The sequence below is a fragment of the Barbus barbus genome (assembly GCF_936440315.1).
Source record: "Barbus barbus genome assembly, chromosome: 28".
Lineage (NCBI taxonomy): Eukaryota > Metazoa > Chordata > Actinopteri > Cypriniformes > Cyprinidae > Barbus > Barbus barbus.
The window spans coordinates 8,077,012-8,089,219 of record NC_136756.1 but is presented as its reverse complement, the minus strand read 5'-3'; the positions used below and the strand labels follow the sequence as shown (position 1 = coordinate 8,089,219).

Below are 12,208 nucleotides of genomic sequence, written 5' to 3'. Positions count from 1 at the left end.
CTTGAAGTACTTGAATTTGACATTTTCAAGTCCTGGAAAACCCTTGAAAACAGCCATATTTATGAAAAGGTACTTGAAAAGTGCTTGAATGTTTATAAGGCAGTATATATGAAATTAGTATTCATTTTTGTTTTTGATAAAGATAATATTTTCTCGCAAAATTAATGATGCAGCGCGTCTGATAGAAATACAGAGCCGTTTAACTCGGATTTTGGGTGCGCACAAGATCTTGTGATATTACACCTTGAGGTGAAAAGTGATCTCGCAATATCAGTAAAAAGTTGATTTTGTGGTCAAATCTTTGATAGTGCTTGCATTATATTGTTCGGTCTTTTATTGCGTGTCCTGTTTGTTTGGGTTTCATTTGGGAACGATTATAATACAATAATTTTATAAAATCTAGTGAAACATTTTTATTTACAAATAAAATTGCTCTTTGTATTGTTGTAAAATACATTTATGAAAAAGCTAATACATTTACATATATACTATAAAATTAAAAGACATTTCTATTAAATCTATAGCACAGTAATGAAGGCAGCAACATATGATAGATAGGACAGAACAAGAAAGAGTATTAACAATCTTTCTTTGCGCAAAGGTGTTATAATATGAAAGGCTCCAAAACAGAGCTGCAAAAAGCGCTTGTACGCATCCCGTGCGCAGAATGATGCGCTTGAAGCGACACGGAGTCATAGCGTACAGGCTGCGCAGCACTCCGAGTCCGCTTAGAAAAGTACAAAGGGAAAATATATTAATGCGTAGTGTATTAAGTTAGTTTATTGAGCCTTTTCTTTTAACAGTTTTAAACCTGTTATCGTGCGCACTTGAAGAGAGTTTGACTGTAGTAACCGAACGCGACACGCAGTTTGAATGCTGGATGGAGGATGACAGACAGCCGCAGCGGAGAGAGGAGTTTACCTGAACTTGAATTTAACGACTTAAATATTCATCTGTACCTCAGATTAAACTATGGAACAGCTTCAGAACACTTGAAATATAGTGCACGAAAACTTTATGGTGCTTTTTAATGTTTTTGTGCCTTTCGTGGGGCTCAACAATAGCACAGAATAGTATACGTACAATATCGGATTTGGATCGGTCTTGTCTAACCGATACCCGATCCGCAGAAAATGTCCGTATGGGGACCGATACCGATCCTGAGTATCGGATCGATGCATCCCTAGTTTTGATACTTGATATTTTACTAAAGTATTCTAGTATTGGTTTATAATAGTGATCGACCGATATTGATTTTTTTTTTTTTTTTTACCGATACCAATTATTTGCATGTTTATGTGCCCAATAACCGATATGCATAACCGATATTTATTTACTGTTATAAAGTAAATAAATGACTGCGTGAAGTAAGTCCATACTTCACTTTGGTTTTTCCTCCTTTCAGTCATCTTAACAAAATTTTTTTTGAGAATTAGCAGTCTTTCATACAGGGCTCTAGACTCATTCTTCCCACTGATCTCACTTTTGCGACTAACTTTCTCAGTTGGTCGCACGAGCACATAATTTGGTTGCAATTTGTTTTTTGTTTTTAATTTAAACATTTGATTAATCAATGCATGCTGATGAACTTTTATCATAGTTTATAGTTATATGGTAACGAAAGTATTCAACATTCAACTCGTTCTTTTTCATCTGTATTATTTGTGATTTATATTTTGTGAACAGGAATTCCTTTTTTCGTGCGCTTTCACTTTCAAATTTGCGATCTTGGTGTCACATTTTACAAGAAAAGATAATTGTCTGTTTTGCTTGTATCTATACACCTTTCACTTTTTAAGACTAAAACAAAAGATGGATTCATTGTTATTCTTAATTAAAAAGCACAACAACAATAAAACAGTACGTTAAAATGACAAACTAGCTTACATAACATTTATTAACAAAAACGAATAAGAGCGGCATGGCACAGGACACATCACATGCTGTCTTATATACCGAGTATATTACAGAAAGTTTAGCAAACTCTGAGGATGCAAATAAATATTTATATATATTTTTTTTAATTAAGGAAAGCCTCCATGAGGTAAAAAGCAAAGCTAACAAGCTTCTCAAAACGAAAACAAAAAGAAAAGTAAAACTAAACTGGTTGTCGCTGACAGGACTTGCATGTTTTTCTACAAGAATACCACCATGTTCACCTTCTCTGGTTTAAGAAGCGGTCTTTTACTTTAGTTTGAAAACAAAATCCTCCGTTGCGCTCCATCCGCGACGCGCACCTTCACGCTCGTGCTGACGCGGCGAGTATAAACCAGGCTCTACCCACGAAGCGCTCGTGCTGAAAGCATCTCTCTTCACGTGATCAGTAAAATCTGACTCCGGCTATAATGTGCTGCGGCTGGCAGTACTGTATGTACTATCACTGCATGCTTCATTAAAGTCACATGACACTAGTTTAATAGTTAGAAATGTTTATTGCTACCTACTCCATACTATCACATTATTTTCTCAAAAATAGTATGCAATGTACAGTATGTACTATCACTGCATACTGCATTAAAATCACATGACACTGTGGTTTTATACAGTTTGAAATGCTTATTGCTAACTATTGCATACTGTTTTTCAAAACTAGTGGGTGGTATACAGTATATACTATAACCGCATGCTACGGTGAAGTCATGTGACAATCTACCATCATGCGTTTAATTGAGATGTTTATCCTTACCTACTGCATACTCTTTCACATACTGCCTACTGTTTTTTTAATTAGTATATGCTACACTATTAAGCAGGACTCTAGTATTCCATCAGAAGTGTGTGTGCGAGTGAAGCGGTCAGGCTTTCCTCCGACTTCACTCAGTTCAAGTCATCACACCCTCTCTCGCCCTCCTGCATACAGAGCTGACTGAATATATTTGTGTTTTCACAGAACCTGCAATGGGCACGAGACGTGTTGCTAGGGAGCAGTGTCCCATGGCAACAGCTGAAGCACATGCCGGCACAAGGACTTTTTTGCGAGAGGAATAAGACCAATCTGTTCAACGTAAGTCACATATGCATGCAGCTGTTCTTATATGTCAAAGTTCACCCTATCACAGCTACAGAGTGATCCAGTCTGGAGATATTAGTGATGTGTGTATATCTGGCAGAGCGAGTCTGCTGTTCATACACGTGTGTGATGTATGCCATCATAAGTTCCTGCGATTCAGTGCAATAAAATCCCCTCACACACACAGACATAAATCCAGAGAGATTACGACTCCTCACTGAAAATGCCCTAAACTGGCTGGATTTACAGTCCTTACTGCACACCATGAGGCAGACAGATGGCATCACTATGGCATGTGTACATGTGTTGTTGCTGTTTTGCCCAGTGGCCTTTTGGCACATTGGTACAGTCCTCACTGAGCGGAGGCCATAACATTAGTGTTGTGTTAGTGTTAGTGTGTCTACCTTTGGCTGTGGGTGCGGTCGCTGTGAGGAAGCAGCCTGTGGCTTTGTCAGTTTTGGCATACGGCGATATAAAAACACTCGGGCGTCACGTCTCGCTGGGCTTCAGAGCTCTACCCACTAGGATACATCAACCTCGTGCCCACCTGTTCTCAGCTTATGGGAAAATCCTCACATACACAAGCAGCATCCGGTCCACGGCTCATGGAAACTTCAAGAGCTTTTGCATTTTATTATGGTGGTAAATTTAGAGCCGTTTTTATGGTTATGTTTTTAATCTAATGGATATTCCATGTTGCCTAGTTGTATCCTTTACACAATGTGCAGATTTAAAGGGATAGTTCAACCAAAAAGAAAATTCTGTCATTTACTCCATCTCAAGTTGTTTCAAACCTTTTGTTGAGTTGTCCTCTGTTGAACACAAAAGAAGATTTTTTTTGAAGAATGCGGATAAATAAAAAGTTGATGGTAACCATTGACTTCCATAGTATTTTTTCCCATACTATAGAAGTGAACAGCTACCATCAACTGTTTCGTTACTAACATTCTTCAACATATCTACAGGTTTAGAACAAATTGAGTGTGTAAACGATGACAGAATGTAAATTTTTGGGGGAATTATTCCTTGAAGTGTATGATTAATGTTACAAAGTAAAGTGCAGATTAAAAAAAAGAAGTTAAAAATAAGTGTAAATAATATTAAAGAAAAATAATAAACAGTGTTTAACAGCTGCGAGGAGGTTACTCTGTCAGAACACGTGTGTACGTTTTAACCAGGGCTACGACGATAAATCGATGCAGAATCGATTCGTGGATGTTAAGTCCCTTACCATGTTGTGATGCCGTGTCCTGGCGCAATGAAACTAAAACAATAAAACCCACTATAAATTAGACATTTGTTGCATCCAGTGGGGATATAATTACTGGTTATAATGACTTATACAGTCTTTTTACGCGTTGTGTTGCATCGCGCCGCGTAAACATTACCATGTCTACATTTGTGATTGGAGAAATGACGTACTGTAGTACTGACGAAATGTCGAAATGACGAAATGTAGTACTACGTTACACAGCTCAAAACTTGAGTTTGAATCGTCCGTGGCAAATTCTTTAAATAAGAAAACGTACTTGCAGGCTGTGAGTCAGAAGCGCCAGACTGTCCTTGCAAAGTTGGAATTGCCATACTTTATATAAACAACCTTTGTAACTGGCTGGCTGGCTGGCAACTCCCAGGTTCAGGAAATAATCCTCCGTAAAATGCGCTGCACACACTCTAATATTTGGGCAGAACTGTTCTGGAACAGGGTTGTAAATACAACTTAACCACTGATTTCTAGCTGTGTCCTCTTTTGGAAAACCAAAAAAAGGTCTTTCGCTTATACAACGAAACACAGCGTCTCCAGGACATGGCGCCGGCGGCAGCAACAACACTGCAGCGAGAATAATAGTTCCGCCGCCTTTCATTGCGTATACATTTGGTCGGTGTTTTGCATCTTCCCATGTGGGGGCGTGTTTGAATGAGCTGTTTTAGGGGTGCGTGGCAGAGTCTTAACTTTTATAAAGAATATCTCTTTGGTTTTGAGACTTTAAACTTTGCAACTTCAGGGATCTTATCTATGCACAAACAGCTTGTAACACTTCAAAGAGAAAGAAAAACTTGAAATCGCATCATATGGCCCCTTTAACATTTTTTTTTCCGCACACAAATGCTCATGAGATGTATAACGAAATATAATAGAGAGATAAAGTTTGGATAATTTTCCACGGCACACCTAACTGGGATAGGGTATGGCAACTGCCATAATCTGCCAAACGGAAACGCTGCCCCTGGGTCCAAGTTTGTGTAAGGAACGGGAAGCAAGCAGAGTACGGCTGTTTCTAAAGCGTGCAGTGCCATCTGTTCAAAACGTAGCTCAGAATTCGAGAAAGAATCGCGACGCATTCAGAAAATCTCAGAATCGATGCTGAATCATTTCTCGATTTGCGACGCATCGATTTATTTTCCCAGCCCTACTTTTAACTACTTTTTTACATAAAATTAATAATAAAAAAATAAATGATTTTATTTTATTATACTAATAAAGAAATAATAATAAAACTACATTTTAAAAATCAAAACAGTGAGAGTAAAGCGAAATAATAATAATAATAATAATAATAGTTTATAATAAAAACAAATAATTATACATTTAATTAATAAAAATAAAGTTTATATAAACTTGCAATTGCAAGATTAAGCTATATTGTGTGTTAAAGTTTCAGTTTGAAGAAACAAAGCTGCAATAGACACTTTTTTTAATTATTTCTATATGTTTTAATCAATTAGGTTAAGTTAACCTTAATCCTATGTCCAAAAAATATTATTGTTTAAATGAAATATATTGCTGTCATTTTCTCAGTTGCGCTCCGTTTGATTGACATTTATGCACACGCTCTATGAACCTATTGAAGTTTAATTACAACAGCGACATTTAATCATTCACTGTTATGACAAGCTGCATTGGCAAATGGGAGTGCTTGAATTCTACGAATATAACAGTGAAACGTAAATTATGTCCTGCTGAAAAACCTCTCAACTTTAGCCACACAATCACAGTCAAAGTGCTTGTGACAAGCCACATCTGGACTCATAAAACTACATTTTTATGACCTTCCTGAAGGATTTAATATAAAATGCCCGTTTTTCTTCCATTGTACGCTTTTTTCCCCCATTCTTTGACCACTTTCAAATGTAATTTTGTGTACGTAGAAATGGTATTTAATTGATAATGGACTTAATTTTTTCCCTTTATACAATACAGGTTGTGTCAAGGCAGCTTTAGTGTTAAACAGGAAAACAGTGTTTCAATAATGCAAACAAAATTCAGTCAATGTTTCAGTTAAAGTCAGTTTATTGTTGATTCAGTAATGGCATCGTCCAGCTCAGTTCAGTTCTCATCCAGTAGTGTCTGTGCTAACAAGTCGATAATATTGCCAAATATTAACTGTCCCCAAATAAGCAAGCCAAAGACAAAGCAAACTCCTTGGAGAAAAAACCAGGCTCAGTCGGGGGGCCAGTTCTCCTCTGGCCAAACAAAACAACATGGTGTAGTTTAATTCGAGGTTGCAACACAAGTCAGTCTGTGGACTGGCATCACTCATCCAGTTAATTGACCATTTTCCCTGTTGATCAATTGTTGCATGTATGTAAACTTTTATTTGCACTGTTGTAGAAGGCTTGTGAAATGGAGAGAAGACAAAGGAGGACATACTGTATATTTTGTTGTGTCATGAATCACATTGTCATTTCCTGTTTCTACAGAACAGGAGAGGGGGAATCGTTGCCTTTGTGTATGTGAGTGATTGATATTTACATTTACATTTACATTTACAATTAGTCATTTAGCAGACGCTTTTATCCAAATGGAAGCAAAAGAGCATTATGCTAGTGCTATGATAAGTCTTAGTTAGAATTTTTTTAATAATATAATAAATAAAAAGAAAACAGATAGAATAGAAAAAGAATAAAGAAGCTAGTGTAGTTAGTAAATGAATAGAGTTCAAGTTTTTTTTTTTTTTTTTTTTTTAAGAATAGAATTAGAATAGAGAGTGATATGGATCAGGCTGCTCTAGTTTGCCCTAGGCTCTGGCAGTATTTGTTGGCCTAAGCCTTAAACGCATCACAAAAACACAAACACAGTTTCTCTCCCATGTCCCCACACACTCAGGCATATGCGCTCGCATATGTAACAGCCCACTCTCCTGCTCTCACTGGACCACTGGCCCGAGCCACAGAATATCTGCCTGGGTTGGGTTTTGTTTTATTTTATTTTACAAAAGCATTACTGTCCAGTTTTCTTTATCTGTCTCTGCCTGTGGCTCTCTCTGTATCAGCATGTCTTCTGAGTGTAACGAGTGAAAGTGTGTTTGACAGCAGGCTGAATGACATGTATATGCTGTGCTTCATTCTGTATGTGTGAAGTGCTGGTATGTGAAAGTTCAGTCGTAGCAAACACCTGAGGTTCACATGTAGAGATACGGTCAGCACGATTTGCATCTTGACTTTCCTGTTAGCAGCAGAATGTTGGAAATGCCAGGTGTGTGTGTGTGTGTGGTTGTTGTTGTCACAGTGGAAACGCACAAACATTAACAGAGGGAGAAGGGGAAATGAGAGCTGTGTGGCAGAGATACACCTCTGCACTCTCTGTGCCTCAGTGACTGCAACATAAACATTTCCAAAGCTTCCTGTCTCTTCTTGTCTTGTTTCCGCTCTTCTCTTCTCATCTCTTTTCACTTTTTTCCTGTCTCTTCTTGTCTTGTTTCCTCTTCTCATCTCGTCTCTTCTCTTGAAATTTCTCTTTTGTTGTCCTCTCTTCTTGTCTCCCCACCTTCTTTCTTCACTTCATGTCTCTTGTTTCTATTTACCTTTCCTTTTTGTCTCTTCTCATCTCCTGGTCTCTTCTTTTGTCTGTTCTCCTCTCATCTCACTTCTTGTCTCATCTTGTTTCATCTCTTTCATTTTCTTATTTTCTTTTTCTCTTTCTTAGTCTCTTACAGCATCTCCTCTTCTTGTCTCATTTTTTTCTTATCTGTTGTGTTCTTGTCTCTACTCCTCTATTTTATTCAAATCCCTCACCTTGTCTCCTCGTATCTGTGTTTGTGTTCATATACACCCTTTTCCCTCTGACCCACACTAACATCCTGTTGCATGTTTTCTCTCTCTCCTGTCGTTCACCCCTCTCTCTCTCTCTCTCTCTGTATGTTTGTGTGGGTGTGCACTGCTGGGCTGAGAAACAGAGTCCGTCTTTGATTGGCTGGCTGCGTTCTGAAGGGGCCGTCTCTCCGCCCGTGTTCAGAGAAGGAGTGAGAGCACGGGGAGGGGGGGGGAGCACGAGTGAGCGCGCTGGGGTCAGAGCAGAGAAAGAGAAGCGTGGGCGTTTTGTTTTGCGATGGCAGGGCTGGAAAGAGAGGAGAGCAAGCGCTCGTCTGTTTGAGGCACACTCGTTCAACCATCTCTCCTTTTCTCCTCCCTCCGCACGCGTGCAACCCACTCCCTCGAGCCTGGACTTCAGCTCGCCTTCTCTCGCTGGAATGTTACAAAAAAAAAAATCAAAACATCCCATTTACTCACATACTTCATACAGGCAGAGCGTGGAGTAGCTCTCCTCGGTGATGGTGAGTTTCTTCCTTTTGCTTTTCCTGTTTGGTTTCCTTTTCCTTCTGTTTTTGCTCCTGGAATAAAAGGTGGAAAGGAAAAGTGTCAACTTGCTCGTATTTGTGATTGTTTCTTTTGGATTTGGTGGAAAGAGCCAGTTGAAGGTTGGGAGAGCAGTGTGTGAGAGTTCAAGGAGTAGAGCAAGAGAAAGAAAGTGAGTGTTTGAGAGCTCACTTTCCTTTGTGACTTCGTGACTCTGTCACGCGTGACGCAGATAATAGTTAGCTAGTGCTCTCGCAGGAGTCCTGCGTTTCGTCAATACGAGCGGCAGTAATGACCAGAAATGGAGTGATGAAGTGCACTGGATGAGTCAGAAAACTGGGAACCTCCTTCCTCCTGGTTCCTGCTTTCCTTCTGTGTTCCTCATTTCTGGTGTGGGGATGCTTCTTTAGATACTATAATTCTTGACACTTTTAAAGTAGGTGAGGTGGGGTGTTTAGGGGGAATCCCTGAGGTAAAATTCACAAAGTGTCACACAAATCTTGTTTCGCTTAATTAGTCAAACATGTTGAATCGGAACAGCTTATCAGAAACATCTTGCAGCGTTCTTGAAATTTCCACATCTGCTGGTTTGCGCTGCTCATATTGAAGGCCAAGAAAGTGTTTTTCTTTTCTTTTTTTTAACTGGTGGAGGAAATTTCAGTCGTTTTAAACTCTTTTTGCAGCTTGTGCACAGAGGACTGGCCTCACATGGTTAGGGAAGCCCTGCGTCTGCTGGGCTCAATTCAGTGATTTTGCTGTCAGATTATATTGATCGCATTAGGAGTAGCTGTACGCCTGAAACAGACATGACAGCTTGCTCTTCTTTCGCTGGTCAGTCGACTTTAGTCTTTTAAAGGCTGCACAAAGTAAATTTGTATGGTTTGGTAGCTTTTTTTTACGAGTAGTCATTTCATTAATTTGTGTCGTTGTACGTCATCTTAAATCTTCAAGAGCTTTTTTTTAGTTGAAGTCAAAACGTTGTCCTTCTCATAATAATGGAAATATGCTAATCAGAAGCAGATTATTGGCTAGATTCGTTCTTGTTAGTCATCATCATTAGGAAGTTTTGGTTGCTGTGAAAGCATTGTTTTTGTTTTTCCCTCTCTTTTTTTTTATGACCAAACTCATATAAACATGGTTATGTATTTGTTCACCTCCGGAGGTGTGGGGATTCCCGGAAAAAAAGAAATGGAGAATAAACAAGGCTCTTAGTGTGTCAAATTCCAGAGCACTTGCCTGTCATACTTAACCTTTTGAAAGGGACATACCATTCACTCCCATTATGTCTCTTCTTTTTGTAAACAATCTTGTCAGTCTGTGATACGAGTTCTCACTGACACAAAAAGCCACACTGATAATCTATTTTATTTTAATCTATAAAACAGCTATAGTTATTTAGGGCAACAAACTTTGTTATGAACATTAAGCTAAACATTGACTGGAAATGATGTAATAGTATTATTCTTGCAAACCCCACAGTTATGAGGCAAACCCACATCTTGTAAACATGCTGATGAGAAGTACAGTTGCTGCAGTGCAGGAATGACTGAGCTCATGTGTGTAATCTGACCGTAAAGCCGTGTTATTTGGACTGTAACACAGCGGTTTGAGGGTCCTGTGCCAGAGACCCGTCTAATAGCATTCTATGTTGATCCATCTGGACACGCCTCTTTCTCATATCCGTCCATCAGGATGCACTCCCTCCTTTCTCTTTCCTGTATCCATCAGTCTACTGTGTCCTGCTGGAGGGGCTTTGGGTAATCCCTGCAGTGAAAACGCTTTCCCACACACGCACACACACACACACACACACACGCACACACACACACACACACTGATTCATTCTTGGCAGCTTCTCTCTTTTGACTGCTGTTTCACATCTAAAACTATGTGTTACGGCATTAGCCACTGATGCTGGCCTGTGAGAGTCTAGTGTTTATTATTCAAAAATAATGTTGGGTGATATACGTTTAATATTTATGGTATATTTTGAGCCACTTTTTTTGTCAGGGTGGTTTTGGTTTTATTTGGCCAATTTTATTAGACTTGTCTCACATTTTGGTGTAGGATGCTGTTGATCGTATTAATAACATGAAACTCTCGTTTAGATTTTTTATTCAAAACAGCGTCGGAGTTAGTAAATTTGGACTCATTTTTGAGAAATTCAGATTTGAAAGATTTATTTGTGTCAAACCCTCAAAAATATTCCATGTTCATTGTTGTAGTTGAAATATATGTACACTGAAAAATTCTTTTTTTTTTTTCATTTAAAAAAACTGATAGCAAATTTCACAAATAATTACAAAGAATCTTTAGTAAAATCGGAAGTACAAAGATTAAATGGTATGGGATACTAAATGGTAGAAATTTGTTTCTTGTAAAACGCACTCCAGTAATCTTTTATTTACAACTTTGAAACATCTTTTTTTTACTGTATAGTTAAATTTTGCTGTTTGTTCTTATGATGGTAGATATAAATGAAAATGGTTATATATTGTTTCTTCCGTTATTTTAGGGAATAAGATTCTGGAAAACATGCCTTGGTTATGTTTAACTATATTTATTATGTAAATGACTTAATAAATCAATATAATAAAATCTAAATAATATGTGACCCTGGACCACAAAACCAGTCATAAGGGTACATTTTTCAAAATTGAGATTTATACATCATCTGAAATAGGGATGCATCGATCCGATACTCAGGATCGGTATCGGCTCCGATACTGGAATTTCTGCCGGATCGGGTATCGGTCAGACGAGACCGATATTGTGCGTATATTATTCTGTGTTGTTGTTAAGCCCCACGAAAGCACAAAAACATTAGAAGGCACCATAAAGTCAAAGTCCAAGTGTTCGGAAGCCGTTCCATAGTTTAATGTGAGGTACAGATGAATATTTAAGTCGTTAAATTCAAGTTCACATAAATTCTTCTCTCTGCTGCTTCTGTCTGTCATCCTCCGTTCAGCATTCAAACTTTGTCACGTTCGGTTAAGATAGTCAAGACGATGAAACTCTCTCCAAGAGCGCTCAATAATTGAGATTTAAAACTGTTAAACGAAAACGATCAATAAACTATGCACAGATTTAATAAGCTACGCACCAATATCACTTTCCTTTGTGCTTTGAACTTCTCTATGCGGAGCTGCGTGCTGTGACTCTGTGCTGCTTCAAGCGCATCATTCTGCGGGAAGCCATAAGCGCTTTGTGCCACTCTCTATTGGAGCGTTTCGTTTTATAATGCTTTTGCGCAATGAAAGATTATTTATAGCGTTTCTTGTTCTGTCCTATCAGGGTTATTAATAATCAAATGTACAGCACAGTAATGGAGGCAGCAACATTTATGATGGGACTCCTCTATCATATGTCGCTGCCTTCATTGTGCTATACATTTAAAAGAAATGTCTTTTAATTTTGTAGTTTTTATTTATAAATAAATATATTTACTTGTTTTCATTAATGTATTTTACAACAATATAAAGAGCAATGTGTAACATTTGACCAGATATAGTCCTTCGCATATTCACTTTTATTTGTTCCCCACTAAATAATGTTATCACTAAATGTTTAGATTTTATAAAATTGTGCACTCATGATTTTTCTGGAATAAATTTTGCTGCT

At 38.2% G+C, this 12,208-nt stretch overlaps 1 protein-coding gene across 1 annotated transcript in view; it reads left to right on the top strand.

Moving 5' to 3' along the window:
- cabin1 (calcineurin binding protein 1) overlaps window positions 1–12,208 on the top strand; it is a 115,566-nt gene that overhangs the window by 63,553 nt on the left and 39,805 nt on the right. The window contains exon 30 of the mRNA XM_079382768.1: window positions 2,891–3,004. Within this exon, the coding sequence (XP_079238894.1) occupies window positions 2,891–3,004 (114 nt within the window). The remainder of the gene's footprint in view (window positions 1–2,890; window positions 3,005–12,208) is intronic.